Source organism: Crassostrea angulata, chromosome 5 (assembly GCF_025612915.1).
Source record: "Crassostrea angulata isolate pt1a10 chromosome 5, ASM2561291v2, whole genome shotgun sequence".
In the NCBI taxonomy this organism is placed as follows: Eukaryota; Metazoa; Mollusca; class Bivalvia; order Ostreida; family Ostreidae; genus Magallana; species Magallana angulata.
Genome location: NC_069115.1, coordinates 3,276,045 through 3,293,984, shown reverse-complemented (window position 1 = coordinate 3,293,984; position 17,940 = coordinate 3,276,045). Strand labels below are relative to the sequence as shown.

The 17,940-nt window shown below is 41.3% G+C and overlaps 1 protein-coding gene across 1 annotated transcript; it reads left to right on the top strand.

The window, feature by feature from the left end:
- The first annotated feature begins 3,158 nt into the window (after nucleotides 1-3,158).
- Nucleotides 3,159-4,924, top strand: LOC128183136 (uncharacterized). Its single transcript, XM_052852034.1, has 4 exons — nucleotides 3,159-3,365; nucleotides 4,170-4,273; nucleotides 4,493-4,659; nucleotides 4,787-4,924. Exons 1-4 carry the CDS (start codon nucleotides 3,297-3,299, stop codon nucleotides 4,894-4,896), a joined length of 450 nt encoding a protein of 149 aa, XP_052707994.1. The 5' UTR covers nucleotides 3,159-3,296; the 3' UTR covers nucleotides 4,897-4,924.
- Nucleotides 4,925-17,940: the final 13,016 nt, after the last annotated feature.

Genomic DNA, 17,940 nt, shown 5'->3' with positions numbered 1-17,940 from the left:
GAATTAATATTTTAATAGTTTTTGTTTCATTTTAAAGTAATTTTGCCTATTTTGCTGTTGTTTTAGATGATGGACCACTCTACTTCCTTTTACAACAGGTGCCCCTACAGATTCACAAAGTTCCAATGTTGAATTTCCATGACCCTAATTGAGTGAGTGCACAACTTTATGTATTCTACTTTCAAAATTTCTACTACTTGTAATACATTTTGGATATGATTTTAAATATGCCCTATTAACAGATTCAGATTTTTGTGTACAAGTGTGATATTAAATTCTATCAAGATTATTAGGTCCCAAAGTCAGATTTACACAGTCTTTTAACAAGCACATGTCTTCTTCTGTCATGCTTAATTCAAAGTCACGAGGCAACACTAAAGAGTTCCACTTGTTGTTTTTCAGTCCGGGACAGGAGAAGGAATGAAGTTGGCAGGACTTTCCGCACTGTCCTTGGTAGCAGCTGATGATGGAACGGACAGCAGTTTACATGGCCCGTTTCATCAAAGGTAAGTCACTGGAGTAGTGTTTGTAGCAGTTTTCGTACTTGGTCCTGCATCTAAGCTTCAGGTCCAGGGCAAATCTCCTCTGCATGGATTCTCTCATAGCTTTTGTTCTTCCAGGAAACATGTGACTGCTGAATGGAGCCTTAGCAGTCTGTTTTCTCTGAGATTCAAAGAAGTGGCACAGGTCTTTGAGGTTTTCAATCATATGCCCTTGCTTTTCAGCTGCATTGGAAGCAGCAGCACTATCTCCATCACTGGTGAAATGGGAAATGATGAGTGGACAGTCATCACTTTGCAGCTCACTGATGCATTCCGCAGCCCATCTCTTTTTGTCTTTAATGGTGGTCTCTGGAGAAATGGTTGCAGTGCAGCCTTCATGTGCGGGGCAGGTAAATTCCTTTCCCTTGGCTCCTAGATGGGTGCCTTTCTTGCACAGTTTATTGCCACAAAACACTGCCACAACAGTTTTCTTGTTGGTAACATTTTCACTTAATGTGTATGTAACTTGTGTGGCAGCTTGGAATGGTGTGTTCCCTATCGCACTGAAGGTGGCATTGTTATACCGGGCATCTCCTTCCGCTCTTATAGGTGTATTGGCAAGTCCACATTTCTCGTTAAGCTCTTGAATGTCCTGCCTTATTTTCTTCATGCTGTTTTTGCTCACATCAGCGATGATTTTGCCTACTTTGTTGCAGGTCTGATGAATGTTGGTGGCTGATGCTGATTTGATGTTTGCGCAAAGAAGCATACCACGCATGCCCTCTGTTGTAAGGCTGGTACCCAAGTGGCCGACAGCCATGGCAACATTAAACTGTGCGGCTCTCGGTCCCCTTCCTGATCGACTGACTTCCTCGTACAGCTTTTCACGGTGACTGGTGTAATGGCACATCTTACATCGAATGGAAAGGATCCATGCCAGGCCTCTCTTTTCCTCCCCATGCTGGTTCCAGTCCAGTGAACCGTCACAGTCCGGGAATTTCTGTGAGTGCTCTTTAAATGCATGGTTCCATAGTTTAGCATTTTTTTCTTGATGGAGCACTTTGAAAAGTCTGGAATTGGGGTTCGGTGACTCTGCATCCATGTAGGAGTCTACCAGCTGCACTTCACTTGGCCCGGGTCGCAAAATCTTCATTTGACTGCCTCTACGCTCAGCATCGCTTATTGTGAATATTCCATCCTTCTGCTGCTGTACGACGTCCTGAAACTCTTCTTCACTCAGCCTTTTTATAGGACATAGACACTGTACTGGGCTGGTGGTCCCCCCCCCCCCCACTTAGCTACTTCCTGTTTAACTTTGGATCTGTTAGTGACTTACTATAAATGTCTTTAGACTTTTTATCATAGAGCTGATATCTTTTAGATCTATAAAATTTTCTTTGGAATTGATATTTTAATAGTTTTTGTTTCATTTTAAAGTAATTTTGCCTATTTTGCTGTTGTTTTAGATGATGGACCACTCTACTTCCTTTTACAACAGGTGCCCCTACAGATTCACAAAGTTCCAATGTTGAATTTCCATGACCCTGATTGAGTGAGTGCACAACTTTATGTATTCTACTTTCAAAATTTCTACTACTTGTAATACATTTTGGATTTGATTTTAAATATGCCCTATTAACAGATTCAGATTTTTGTGTACAAGTGTGATATTAAATTCTATCAAGATTATTAGGTCCCAAAGTCAGATTTACACAGTCTTTTAACAAGCACATGTCTTCTTCTGTCATGCTTAATTCAAAGTCACGAGGCAACACTGAAGAGTTCCACTTGTTGTTTTTCAGTCCGGGACAGGAGAAGGAATGAAGTTGGCAGGACTTTCCGCACTGTCCTTGGTAGCAGCTGATGATGGAACGGACAGCAGTTTACATGGCCCGTTTCATCAAAGGTAAGTCACTGGAGTAGTGTTTGTAGCAGTTTTCGTACTCGGTCCTGCATCTAAGCTTCAGGTCCAGGGCAAATCTCCTCTGCATGGATTCTCTCATAGCTTTTGTTCTTCCAGGAAACATGTGACTGCTGAATGGAGCCTTAGCAGTCTGTTTTCTCTGAGATTCAAAGAAGTGGCACAGGTCTTTGAGGTTTTCAATCATATGCCCTTGCTTTTCAGCTGCATTGGAAGCAGCAGCACTATCTCCATCACTGGTGAAATGGGAAATGATGAGTGGACAGTCATCACTTTGCAGCTCACTGATGCATTCCGCAGCCCATCTCTTTTTGTCTTTAATGGTGGTCTCTGGAGAAATGGTTGCAGTGCAGCCTTCATGTGCGGGCAGGTAAATTCCTTTCCCTTGGCTCCTAGATGGGTGCCTTTCTTGCACAGTTTATTGCCACAAAACACTGCCACAACAGTTTTCTTGTTGGTAACATTTTCACTTAATGTGTATGTAACTTGTGTGGCAGCTTGGAATGGTGTGTTCCCTATCGCACTGAAGGTGGCATTGTTATACCGGGCATCTCCTTCCGCTCTTATAGGTGTATTGGCAAGTCCACATTTCTCGTTAAGCTCTTGAATGTCCTGCCTTATTTTCTTCATGCTGTTTTTGCTCACATCAGTGATGATTTTGCCTACTTTGTTGCAGGTCTGATGAATGTTGGTGGCTGATGCTGGTTCGATGTTTGCGCAAAGAAGCATACCACGCATGCCCTCTGTTGTAAGGCTGGTACCCAAGTGGCCGACAGCCATGGCAACATTAAACTGTGCGGCTCTCCGTCCCCTTCCTGATCGACTGACTTCCTTGTACAGCTTTTCACGGTGACTGGTGTAATGGCACATCTTACATCGAATGGAAAGGATCCATGCCAGGCCTCTCTTTTCCTCCCCATGCTGGTTCCAGTCCAGTGAACCGTCACAGTCCGGGAATTTCTGTGAGTGCTCTTTAAATGCATGGTTCCATAGTTTAGCATTTTTTTCTTGATGGAGCACTTTGAAAAGTCTGGAATTGGGGTTCGGTGACTCTGCATCCATGTAGGAGTCTACCAGCTGCACTTCACTTGGCCCGGGTCGCAAAATCTTCATTTGACTGCCTCTACGCTCAGCATCGCTTATTGTGAATATTCCATCCTTCTGCTGCTGTACGACGTCCTGAAACTCTTCTTCACTCAGCCTTTTTATAGGACATAGACACTGTACTGGGCTGGTGGTCCCCCCCCCCCCCCCCCACTTAGCTACTTCCTGTTTAACTTTGGATCTGTTAGTGACTTACTATAAGTGTCTTTAGACTTTTTATCATAGAGCTGATATTTTTTAGATCTATAAAATTTTCTTTGGAATTGATATTTTAATAGTTTTTGTTTCATTTTAAAGTAATTTTGCCTATTTTGCTGTTGTTTTAGATGATGGACCACTCTACTTCCTTTTACAACAGGTGCCCCTACAGATTCACAAAGTTCCAATGTTGAATTTCCATGACCCTGATTGAGTGAGTGCACAACTTTATGTATTCTACTTTCAAAATTTCTACTACTTGTAATACATTTTGGATTTGATTTTAAATATGCCCTATTAACAGATTCAGATTTTTGTGTACAAGTGTGATATTAAATTCTATCAAGATTATTAGGTCCTAAAGTCAGATTTACACAGTCTTTTAACAAGCACATGTCTTCTTCTGTCATGCTTAATTCAAAGTCACGAGGCAACACTGAAGAGTTCCACTTGTTGTTTTTCAGTCCGGGACAGGAGAAGGAATGAAGTTGGCAGGACTTTCCGCACTGTCCTTGGTAGCAGCTGATGATGGAACGGACAGCAGTTTACATGGCCCGTTTCATCAAAGGTAAGTCACTGGAGTAGTGTTTGTAGCAGTTTTTGTACTTGGTCCTGCATCTAAGCTTCAGGTCCAGGGCAAATCTCCTCTGCATGGATTCTCTCATAGCTTTTGTTCTTCCAGGAAACATGTGACTGCTGAATGGAGCCTTAGCAGTCTGTTTTCTCTGAGATTCAAAGAAGTGGCACAGGTCTTTGAGGTTTTCAATCATATGCCCTTGCTTTTCAGATGCATTGGAAGCAGCAGCACTATCTCCATCACTGGTGAAATGGGAAATGATGAGTGGACAGTCATCACTTTGCAGCTCACTGATGCATTCCGCAGCCCATCTCTTTTTGTCTTTAATGGTGGTCTCTGGAGAAATGGTTGCAGTGCAGCCTTCATGTGCGGGGCAGGTAAATTCCTTTCCCTTGGCTCCTAGATGGGTGCCTTTCTTGCACAGTTTATTGCCACAAAACACTGCCACAACAGTTTTCTTGTTGGTAACATTTTCACTTAATGTGTATGTAACTTGTGTGGCAGCTTGGAATGGTGTGTTCCCTATCGCACTGAAGGTGGCATTGTTATACCGGGCATCTCCTTCCGCTCTTATAGGTGTATTGGCAAGTCCACATTTCTCGTTAAGCTCTTGAATGTCCTGCCTTATTTTCTTCATGCTGTTTTTGCTCACATCAGTGATGATTTTGCCTACTTTGTTGCAGGTCTGATGAATGTTGGTGGCTGATGCTGATTTGATGTTTGCGCAAAGAAGCATACCACGCATGCCCTCTGTTGTAAGGCTGGTACCCAAGTGGCCGACAGCCATGGCAACATTAAACTGTGCGGCTCTCGGTCCCCTTCCTGATCGACTGACTTCCTCGTACAGCTTTTCACGGTGACTGGTGTAATGGCACATCTTACATCGAATGGAAAGGATCCATGCCAGGCCTCTCTTTTCCTCCCCATGCTGGTTCCAGTCCAGTGAACCGTCACAGTCCGGGAATTTCTGTGAGTGCTCTTTAAATGCATGGTTCCATAGTTTAGCATTTTTTTCTTGATGGAGCACTTTGAAAAGTCTGGAATTGGGGTTCGGTGACTCTGCATCCATGTAGGAGTCTACCAGCTGCACTTCACTTGGCCCGGGTCGCAAAATCTTCATTTGACTGCCTCTACGCTCAGCATCGCTTATTGTGAATATTCCATCCTTCTGCTGCTGTACGACGTCCTGAAACTCTTCTTCACTCAGCCTTTTTATAGGACATAGACACTGTACTGGGCTGGTGGTCCCCCCCCCCCCACTTAGCTACTTCCTGTTTAACTTTGGATCTGTTAGTGACTTACTATAAATGTCTTTAGACTTTTTATCATAGAGCTGATATCTTTTAGATCTATAAAATTTTCTTTGGAATTGATATTTTAATAGTTTTTGTTTCATTTTAAAGTAATTTTGCCTATTTTGCTGTTGTTTTAGATGATGGACCACTCTACTTCCTTTTACAACAGGTGCCCCTACAGATTCACAAAGTTCCAATGTTGAATTTCCATGACCCTGATTGAGTGAGTGCACAACTTTATGTATTCTACTTTCAAAATTTCTACTACTTGTAATACATTTTGGATTTGATTTTAAATATGCCCTATTAACAGATTCAGATTTTTGTGTACAAGTGTGATATTAAATTCTATCAAGATTATTAGGTCCCAAAGTCAGATTTACACAGTCTTTTAACAAGCACATGTCTTCTTCTGTCATGCTTAATTCAAAGTCACGAGGCAACACTGAAGAGTTCCACTTGTTGTTTTTCAGTCCGGGACAGGAGAAGGAATGAAGTTGGCAGGACTTTCCGCACTGTCCTTGGTAGCAGCTGATGATGGAACGGACAGCAGTTTACATGGCCCGTTTCATCAAAGGTAAGTCACTGGAGTAGTGTTTGTAGCAGTTTTCGTACTCGGTCCTGCATCTAAGCTTCAGGTCCAGGGCAAATCTCCTCTGCATGGATTCTCTCATAGCTTTTGTTCTTCCAGGAAACATGTGACTGCTGAATGGAGCCTTAGCAGTCTGTTTTCTCTGAGATTCAAAGAAGTGGCACAGGTCTTTGAGGTTTTCAATCATATGCCCTTGCTTTTCAGCTGCATTGGAAGCAGCAGCACTATCTCCATCACTGGTGAAATGGGAAATGATGAGTGGACAGTCATCACTTTGCAGCTCACTGATGCATTCCGCAGCCCATCTCTTTTTGTCTTTAATGGTGGTCTCTGGAGAAATGGTTGCAGTGCAGCCTTCATGTGCGGGGCAGGTAAATTCCTTTCCCTTGGCTCCTAGATGGGTGCCTTTCTTGCACAGTTTATTGCCACAAAACACTGCCACAACAGTTTTCTTGTTGGTAACATTTTCACTTAATGTGTATGTAACTTGTGTGGCAGCTTGGAATGGTGTGTTCCCTATCGCACTGAAGGTGGCATTGTTATACCGGGCATCTCCTTCCGCTCTTATAGGTGTATTGGCAAGTCCACATTTCTCGTTAAGCTCTTGAATGTCCTGCCTTATTTTCTTCATGCTGTTTTTGCTCACATCAGTGATGATTTTGCCTACTTTGTTGCAGGTCTGATGAATGTTGGTGGCTGATGCTGGTTCGATGTTTGCGCAAAGAAGCATACCACGCATGCCCTCTGTTGTAAGGCTGGTACCCAAGTGGCCGACAGCCATGGCAACATTAAACTGTGCGGCTCTCCGTCCCCTTCCTGATCGACTGACTTCCTTGTACAGCTTTTCACGGTGACTGGTGTAATGGCACATCTTACATCGAATGGAAAGGATCCATGCCAGGCCTCTCTTTTCCTCCCCATGCTGGTTCCAGTCCAGTGAACCGTCACAGTCCGGGAATTTCTGTGAGTGCTCTTTAAATGCATGGTTCCATAGTTTAGCATTTTTTTCTTGATGGAGCACTTTGAAAAGTCTGGAATTGGGGTTCGGTGACTCTGCATCCATGTAGGAGTCTACCAGCTGCACTTCACTTGGCCCGGGTCGCAAAATCTTCATTTGACTGCCTCTACGCTCAGCATCGCTTATTGTGAATATTCCATCCTTCTGCTGCTGTACGACGTCCTGAAACTCTTCTTCACTCAGCCTTTTTATAGGACATAGACACTGTACTGGGCTGGTGGTCCCCCCCCCCCCCACTTAGCTACTTCCTGTTTAACTTTGGATCTGTTAGTGACTTACTATAAGTGTCTTTAGACTTTTTATCATAGAGCTGATATTTTTTAGATCTATAAAATTTTCTTTGGAATTGATATTTTAATAGTTTTTGTTTCATTTTAAAGTAATTTTGCCTATTTTGCTGTTGTTTTAGATGATGGACCACTCTACTTCCTTTTACAACAGGTGCCCCTACAGATTCACAAAGTTCCAATGTTGAATTTCCATGACCCTGATTGAGTGAGTGCACAACTTTATGTATTCTACTTTCAAAATTTCTACTACTTGTAATACATTTTGGATTTGATTTTAAATATGCCCTATTAACAGATTCAGATTTTTGTGTACAAGTGTGATATTAAATTCTATCAAGATTATTAGGTCCTAAAGTCAGATTTACACAGTCTTTTAACAAGCACATGTCTTCTTCTGTCATGCTTAATTCAAAGTCACGAGGCAACACTGAAGAGTTCCACTTGTTGTTTTTCAGTCCGGGACAGGAGAAGGAATGAAGTTGGCAGGACTTTCCGCACTGTCCTTGGTAGCAGCTGATGATGGAACGGACAGCAGTTTACATGGCCCGTTTCATCAAAGGTAAGTCACTGGAGTAGTGTTTGTAGCAGTTTTCGTACTTGGTCCTGCATCTAAGCTTCAGGTCCAGGGCAAATCTCCTCTGCATGGATTCTCTCATAGCTTTTGTTCTTCCAGGAAACATGTGACTGCTGAATGGAGCCTTAGCAGTCTGTTTTCTCTGAGATTCAAAGAAGTGGCACAGGTCTTTGAGGTTTTCAATCATATGCCCTTGCTTTTCAGCTGCATTGGAAGCAGCAGCACTATCTCCATCACTGGTGAAATGGGAAATGATGAGTGGACAGTCATCACTTTGCAGCTCACTGATGCATTCCGCAGCCCATCTCTTTTTGTCTTTAATGGTGGTCTCTGGAGAAATGGTTGCAGTGCAGCCTTCATGTGCGGGGCAGGTAAATTCCTTTCCCTTGGCTCCTAGATGGGTGCCTTTCTTGCACAGTTTATTGCCACAAAACACTGCCACAACAGTTTTCTTGTTGGTAACATTTTCACTTAATGTGTATGTAACTTGTGTGGCAGCTTGGAATGGTGTGTTCCCTATCGCACTGAAGGTGGCATTGTTATACCGGGCATCTCCTTCCGCTCTTATAGGTGTATTGGCAAGTCCACATTTCTCGTTAAGCTCTTGAATGTCCTGCCTTATTTTCTTCATGCTGTTTTTGCTCACATCAGCGATGATTTTGCCTACTTTGTTGCAGGTCTGATGAATGTTGGTGGCTGATGCTGATTTGATGTTTGCGCAAAGAAGCATACCACGCATGCCCTCTGTTGTAAGGCTGGTACCCAAGTGGCCGACAGCCATGGCAACATTAAACTGTGCGGCTCTCGGTCCCCTTCCTGATCGACTGACTTCCTCGTACAGCTTTTCACGGTGACTGGTGTAATGGCACATCTTACATCGAATGGAAAGGATCCATGCCAGGCCTCTCTTTTCCTCCCCATGCTGGTTCCAGTCCAGTGAACCGTCACAGTCCGGGAATTTCTGTGAGTGCTCTTTAAATGCATGGTTCCATAGTTTAGCATTTTTTTCTTGATGGAGCACTTTGAAAAGTCTGGAATTGGGGTTCGGTGACTCTGCATCCATGTAGGAGTCTACCAGCTGCACTTCACTTGGCCCGGGTCGCAAAATCTTCATTTGACTGCCTCTACGCTCAGCATCGCTTATTGTGAATATTCCATCCTTCTGCTGCTGTACGACGTCCTGAAACTCTTCTTCACTCAGCCTTTTTATAGGACATAGACACTGTACTGGGCTGGTGGTCCCCCCCCCCCCCCCCCACTTAGCTACTTCCTGTTTAACTTTGGATCTGTTAGTGACTTACTATAAATGTCTTTAGACTTTTTATCATAGAGCTGATATCTTTTAGATCTATAAAATTTTCTTTGGAATTGATATTTTAATAGTTTTTGTTTCATTTTAAAGTAATTTTGCCTATTTTGCTGTTGTTTTAGATGATGGACCACTCTACTTCCTTTTACAACAGGTGCCCCTACAGATTCACAAAGTTCCAATGTTGAATTTCCATGACCCTGATTGAGTGAGTGCACAACTTTATGTATTCTACTTTCAAAATTTCTACTACTTGTAATACATTTTGGATTTGATTTTAAATATGCCCTATTAACAGATTCAGATTTTTGTGTACAAGTGTGATATTAAATTCTATCAAGATTATTAGGTCCCAAAGTCAGATTTACACAGTCTTTTAACAAGCACATGTCTTCTTCTGTCATGCTTAATTCAAAGTCACGAGGCAACACTGAAGAGTTCCACTTGTTGTTTTTCAGTCCGGGACAGGAGAAGGAATGAAGTTGGCAGGACTTTCCGCACTGTCCTTGGTAGCAGCTGATGATGGAACGGACAGCAGTTTACATGGCCCGTTTCATCAAAGGTAAGTCACTGGAGTAGTGTTTGTAGCAGTTTTCGTACTCGGTCCTGCATCTAAGCTTCAGGTCCAGGGCAAATCTCCTCTGCATGGATTCTCTCATAGCTTTTGTTCTTCCAGGAAACATGTGACTGCTGAATGGAGCCTTAGCAGTCTGTTTTCTCTGAGATTCAAAGAAGTGGCACAGGTCTTTGAGGTTTTCAATCATATGCCCTTGCTTTTCAGCTGCATTGGAAGCAGCAGCACTATCTCCATCACTGGTGAAATGGGAAATGATGAGTGGACAGTCATCACTTTGCAGCTCACTGATGCATTCCGCAGCCCATCTCTTTTTGTCTTTAATGGTGGTCTCTGGAGAAATGGTTGCAGTGCAGCCTTCATGTGCGGGGCAGGTAAATTCCTTTCCCTTGGCTCCTAGATGGGTGCCTTTCTTGCACAGTTTATTGCCACAAAACACTGCCACAACAGTTTTCTTGTTGGTAACATTTTCACTTAATGTGTATGTAACTTGTGTGGCAGCTTGGAATGGTGTGTTCCCTATCGCACTGAAGGTGGCATTGTTATACCGGGCATCTCCTTCCGCTCTTATAGGTGTATTGGCAAGTCCACATTTCTCGTTAAGCTCTTGAATGTCCTGCCTTATTTTCTTCATGCTGTTTTTGCTCACATCAGTGATGATTTTGCCTACTTTGTTGCAGGTCTGATGAATGTTGGTGGCTGATGCTGGTTCGATGTTTGCGCAAAGAAGCATACCACGCATGCCCTCTGTTGTAAGGCTGGTACCCAAGTGGCCGACAGCCATGGCAACATTAAATTGTGCGGCTCTCCGTCCCCTTCCTGATCGACTGACTTCCTTGTACAGCTTTTCACGGTGACTGGTGTAATGGCACATCTTACATCGAATGGAAAGGATCCATGCCAGGCCTCTCTTTTCCTCCCCATGCTGGTTCCAGTCCAGTGAACCGTCACAGTCCGGGAATTTCTGTGAGTGCTCTTTAAATGCATGGTTCCATAGTTTAGCATTTTTTCTTGATGGAGCACTTTGAAAAGTCTGGAATTGGGGTTCGGTGACTCTGCATCCATGTAGGAGTCTACCAGCTGCACTTCACTTGGCCCGGGTCGCAAAATCTTCATTTGACTGCCTCTACGCTCAGCATCGCTTATTGTGAATATTCCATCCTTCTGCTGCTGTACGACGTCCTGAAACTCTTCTTCACTCAGCCTTTTTATAGGACATAGACACTGTACTGGGCTGGTGGTCCCCCCCCCCCCCCCACTTAGCTACTTCCTGTTTAACTTTGGATCTGTTAGTGACTTACTATAAGTGTCTTTAGACTTTTTATCATAGAGCTGATATTTTTTAGATCTATAAAATTTTCTTTGGAATTGATATTTTAATAGTTTTTGTTTCATTTTAAAGTAATTTTGCCTATTTTGCTGTTGTTTTAGATGATGGACCACTCTACTTCCTTTTACAACAGGTGCCCCTACAGATTCACAAAGTTCCAATGTTGAATTTCCATGACCCTGATTGAGTGAGTGCACAACTTTATGTATTCTACTTTCAAAATTTCTACTACTTGTAATACATTTTGGATTTGATTTTAAATATGCCCTATTAACAGATTCAGATTTTTGTGTACAAGTGTGATATTAAATTCTATCAAGATTATTAGGTCCTAAAGTCAGATTTACACAGTCTTTTAACAAGCACATGTCTTCTTCTGTCATGCTTAATTCAAAGTCACGAGGCAACACTGAAGAGTTCCACTTGTTGTTTTTCAGTCCGGGACAGGAGAAGGAATGAAGTTGGCAGGACTTTCCGCACTGTCCTTGGTAGCAGCTGATGATGGAACGGACAGCAGTTTACATGGCCCGTTTCATCAAAGGTAAGTCACTGGAGTAGTGTTTGTAGCAGTTTTCGTACTTGGTCCTGCATCTAAGCTTCAGGTCCAGGGCAAATCTCCTCTGCATGGATTCTCTCATAGCTTTTGTTCTTCCAGGAAACATGTGACTGCTGAATGGAGCCTTAGCAGTCTGTTTTCTCTGAGATTCAAAGAAGTGGCACAGGTCTTTGAGGTTTTCAATCATATGCCCTTGCTTTTCAGCTGCATTGGAAGCAGCAGCACTATCTCCATCACTGGTGAAATGGGAAATGATGAGTGGACAGTCATCACTTTGCAGCTCACTGATGCATTCCGCAGCCCATCTCTTTTTGTCTTTAATGGTGGTCTCTGGAGAAATGGTTGCAGTGCAGCCTTCATGTGCGGGGCAGGTAAATTCCTTTCCCTTGGCTCCTAGATGGGTGCCTTTCTTGCACAGTTTATTGCCACAAAACACTGCCACAACAGTTTTCTTGTTGGTAACATTTTCACTTAATGTGTATGTAACTTGTGTGGCAGCTTGGAATGGTGTGTTCCCTATCGCACTGAAGGTGGCATTGTTATACCGGGCATCTCCTTCCGCTCTTATAGGTGTATTGGCAAGTCCATATTTCTCGTTAAGCTCTTGAATGTCCTGCCTTATTTTCTTCATGCTGTTTTTGCTCACATCAGTGATGATTTTGCCTACTTTGTTGCAGGTCTGATGAATGTTGGTGGCTGATGCTGGTTCGATGTTTGCGCAAAGAAGCATACCACGCATGCCCTCTGTTGTAAGGCTGGTACCCAAGTGGCCGACAGCCATGGCAACATTAAACTGTGCGGCTCTCCGTCCCCTTCCTGATCGACTGACTTCCTTGTACAGCTTTTCACGGTGACTGGTGTAATGGCACATCTTACATCGAATGGAAAGGATCCATGCCAGGCCTCTCTTTTCCTCCCCATGCTGGTTCCAGTCCAGTGAACCGTCACAGTCCGGGAATTTCTGTGAGTGCTCTTTAAATGCATGGTTCCATAGTTTAGCATTTTTTTCTTGATGGAGCACTTTGAAAAGTCTTGAATTGGGGTTCGGTGACTCTGCATCCATGTAGGAGTCTACCAGCTGCACTTCACTTGGCCCGGGTCGCAAAATCTTCATTTGACTGCCTCTACGCTCAGCATCGCTTATTGTGAATATTCCATCCTTCTGCTGCTGTACGACGTCCTGAAACTCTTCTTCACTCAGCCTTTTTATAGGACATAGACACTGTACTGGGCTGGTGGTCCCCCCCCCCCCCCCACTTAGCTACTTCCTGTTTAACTTTGGATCTGTTAGTGACTTACTATAAGTGTCTTTAGACTTTTTATCATAGAGCTGATATTTTTTAGATCTATAAAATTTTCTTTGGAATTGATATTTTAATAGTTTTTGTTTCATTTTAAAGTAATTTTGCCTATTTTGCTGTTGTTTTAGATGATGGACCACTCTACTTCCTTTTACAACAGGTGCCCCTACAGATTCACAAAGTTCCAATGTTGAATTTCCATGACCCTGATTGAGTGAGTGCACAACTTTATGTATTCTACTTTCAAAATTTCTACTACTTGTAATACATTTTGGATTTGATTTTAAATATGCCCTATTAACAGATTCAGATTTTTGTGTACAAGTGTGATATTAAATTCTATCAAGATTATTAGGTCCTAAAGTCAGATTTACACAGTCTTTTAACAAGCACATGTCTTCTTCTGTCATGCTTAATTCAAAGTCACGAGGCAACACTGAAGAGTTCCACTTGTTGTTTTTCAGTCCGGGACAGGAGAAGGAATGAAGTTGGCAGGACTTTCCGCACTGTCCTTGGTAGCAGCTGATGATGGAACGGACAGCAGTTTACATGGCCCGTTTCATCAAAGGTAAGTCACTGGAGTAGTGTTTGTAGCAGTTTTCGTACTTGGTCCTGCATCTAAGCTTCAGGTCCAGGGCAAATCTCCTCTGCATGGATTCTCTCATAGCTTTTGTTCTTCCAGGAAACATGTGACTGCTGAATGGAGCCTTAGCAGTCTGTTTTCTCTGAGATTCAAAGAAGTGGCACAGGTCTTTGAGGTTTTCAATCATATGCCCTTGCTTTTCAGCTGCATTGGAAGCAGCAGCACTATCTCCATCACTGGTGAAATGGGAAATGATGAGTGGACAGTCATCACTTTGCAGCTCACTGATGCATTCCGCAGCCCATCTCTTTTTGTCTTTAATGGTGGTCTCTGGAGAAATGGTTGCAGTGCAGCCTTCATGTGCGGGGCAGGTAAATTCCTTTCCCTTGGCTCCTAGATGGGTGCCTTTCTTGCACAGTTTATTGCCACAAAACACTGCCACAACAGTTTTCTTGTTGGTAACATTTTCACTTAATGTGTATGTAACTTGTGTGGCAGCTTGGAATGGTGTGTTCCCTATCGCACTGAAGGTGGCATTGTTATACCGGGCATCTCCTTCCGCTCTTATAGGTGTATTGGCAAGTCCACATTTCTCGTTAAGCTCTTGAATGTCCTGCCTTATTTTCTTCATGCTGTTTTTGCTCACATCAGTGATGATTTTGCCTACTTTGTTGCAGGTCTGATGAATGTTGGTGGCTGATGCTGGTTCGATGTTTGCGCAAAGAAGCATACCACGCATGCCCTCTGTTGTAAGGCTGGTACCCAAGTGGCCGACAGCCATGGCAACATTAAACTGTGCGGCTCTCCGTCCCCTTCCTGATCGACTGACTTCCTTGTACAGCTTTTCACGGTGACTGGTGTAATGGCACATCTTACATCGAATGGAAAGGATCCATGCCAGGCCTCTCTTTTCCTCCCCATGCTGGTTCCAGTCCAGTGAACCGTCACAGTCCGGGAATTTCTGTGAGTGCTCTTTAAATGCATGGTTCCATAGTTTAGCATTTTTTTCTTGATGGAGCACTTTGAAAAGTCTTGAATTGGGGTTCGGTGACTCTGCATCCATGTAGGAGTCTACCAGCTGCACTTCACTTGGCCCGGGTCGCAAAATCTTCATTTGACTGCCTCTACGCTCAGCATCGCTTATTGTGAATATTCCATCCTTCTGCTGCTGTACGACGTCCTGAAACTCTTCTTCACTCAGCCTTCTTATAGGACATAGACACTGTACTGGGCTGGTGGTCCCTGTACTTTTCTGGCCCTCGTTGTGAGGAATGTTTCCTTTTTTGTACTGATGTTGATGCAGCCACTTTGGTCCTTTCTTTGGCATGATTTATATTGAACTGTACACTTGTAGACTTTTTCTTATAAAATGATGTTGTGTGTGGTGCAAATTTTTAAGTATTGTAAACTTTCATCATTTTAGAGCCGCAATGTCATCTAAGAGGAACCCCATCTTTAATGACTGATTGAAAAGCCTCATCACCCCCCATTGCTTAAGAACCTCTTATCTTTATCACTAGCCATTAATCAGTGACCACCGTTAAGCTCCAATGTCTATTAAGGTACTTCACTACACCGAGACTTATACTTTTTAAGACACTACGTCACAAGATGGCGATTTAAATGTTTTGTTAATCTGTTTGTATCAATCGATTCAGATGTATATTGTCATAGCTCAGTGGTTAAAGTATCAGGCTTGTGAACCGCAGGTAATGAGTTCGAATCCACCTGGGGCTTTTGTTCATGTTTACTGAATGACAATTTTGAAAATAGCATTTTTTATCTAAAATTGTACATTTTTTCGCCTCTTTGATATATATAATTCTTATCCATCATTCTTTGTATCATCAAGTAAATTTCTGCTGATTTGAGAAACTATTTCAAGGTGTAGTGAGGTGTAGTGAGGTACCTTAATAATTTTATTAGAGATGAATTTTTTTTAAAGCACATACACATAAACTCTAACATTTCAGGTTTCATTTCATTCCAACCTCTTTTCTCAATATCTCACTAATTAAATTTTATTGAGTTTTGAAAAGATGAACTGTAGATGAATTTTAACAGAAATTTACTCCAGAATTCAGCAATCTGTTAAGAAGAGTTATCTCCTACTTTTTAAGCCCGTAGGGTCAAAAGTAGATTTTCATACACTAGCATATAGGAGATAGATACCTACTAGACATTTTCTGCAAATTTCATTAAATTTCATAAACTTTAAGTTGTCTTAAAGGTCTTACGAAAGAAAATAGCCAATCAAACTGAACTTAGTCAATTGTAGTTCCATATATATGGAGACAATTTCTTTTCTTTCTTCCTTTTTTGGCACCTTATTTAGGGCCTATAGTATTGATTTTGGACTCAGTGGCGAGGAGAATTAATGGAATTGTCACACTAATTTCAATGGAATTATTTTTTTAGATGCGCATGATGCAACTTCCTGGATGGTGCTGAGCCTGTTTGTCAACATGTGGAACCCACATGTACTTAGGGGTAGGTATGTTTACTCTCAATTATCTCTCTTAGAAACCGCATAAGGCGTTATTTTTCTGATCTAAAATTTTTCTTGAAGCATTTAACTAAAATTTCTCGTTCATGAATTATATGCTGAGAGTATAGTTAATTAATTTACTGAATTAAAGCTATATAGTAACATATAGTGAAATTAATTCCTTGTGTGAGACATTAATGATCTTCACGTTTAACCTAATAATGGCAGAATTTGAGGAAGAACACGTACAAATCAAGATATAATTGACAGATGTTGGGTTGTAAAATCATCGCTGCATCATTTATAGAATGTATAAAAATGACCAGCTAAATATTTTTAACAATAATTATGTACTTAAATGATCTATAGATTCTCTGTTTTGTTAATATTGTTTTCATTACTGAACACCCTAGCCGATCGCTGTGAACATTTCAACCCGAAATACAACTCTGTTCTAAGTAAATATAAAAGCTAACGTAAATTAATTTCTCTCTATAAAAAAATGATGCATTAAAACACAAATTATATTACATACAAGTTAAATATTAAATAAATACGCAGATACAGATTCCGCGTACAATTTGTTAACATTGTTTTCATTACCTCACACCTTAGTCGATTGCCAAGTAAATTTCAGCCTGAGATCAAATCACATGGAAAAAAGCAGACTCAATTAAAATACAACCCTTGTTTTAAGTAAATATAAATTATATCATAAATTCTTTTGTTTCTGTAAAAATGCATAAAAAAAGAATTATATTACAAGACTATTGGTTGCTTATGTCAAGTCAACCTTTAAGAGTTTTATCTTAAGGTAAGGTTTGCGGTTACAGGGAGACAACTCACACATTTTCATTGTGACGTAACACCAACTACCCTTTTTTTTCAGTTATGACGTCAAAAATTATATGACGTCATAATTGATTTCAGTTTTTTTTATTTCGCGGTTTTTTTTAGTTTCAATGAAAAAATAAGAGGACACAAGCATTTTATCAATTTCCACGAAAACGAAATCCGCATCATATGGTTTTGAATAGCGTTTTAGAAACATCAGATTACACATATTCTAAGATACATTTTTCCTGAAATCGGTGGACTTGGAAAGGTTTCAAATAAGATGTTTTCGTTTACATAATAGTAGTCCAAAATTAAGACTTTTGTTGCATTTTATTCTATTTTTAGATAGTTCATCAGAAATGAATAAAAGTGAATCATGATATTAATATTGATATTATTTTTGAACATTTTAAGCATAAATAGCCCCCATTATAGTCACATATAAAATGTACATATTTTCACGAAATTGTTTACATTTCATCAAAATGAAAATTGGAAATCATGAACTTTGACCTTTTGTAGTTATAAAACAGGACGGGAAAAATTCATTTGAATATCATGAGAAAAAAGACTTTAGTATAGTGCACCAAACGGTATGTAACTTTGGTACAACCTCTTAAAAAATGCAAGCCTCAAACCTTACCTTAACCTATCTATGCCTGCTGCTTTTCCTGATGTCAAGGATTTGATGGTTACTGTCATTTTTTTCTTTTGTTGGAGGATCAGTATTGAGGTCAGTCAAATAAAGTGGCTCACTCAGGCTTAGATCTAAAAGTCTTGCACAAGGAAATAGCCAATCAAACTGAACTTAGTCAATTGTAGTTCCATATATTTATAAATAGAGGCAATTTCTTTTCTTTCTTCCTTTTTTGGCACCTTATTTTAGGCCTACAATATTTAATTTGGACTCA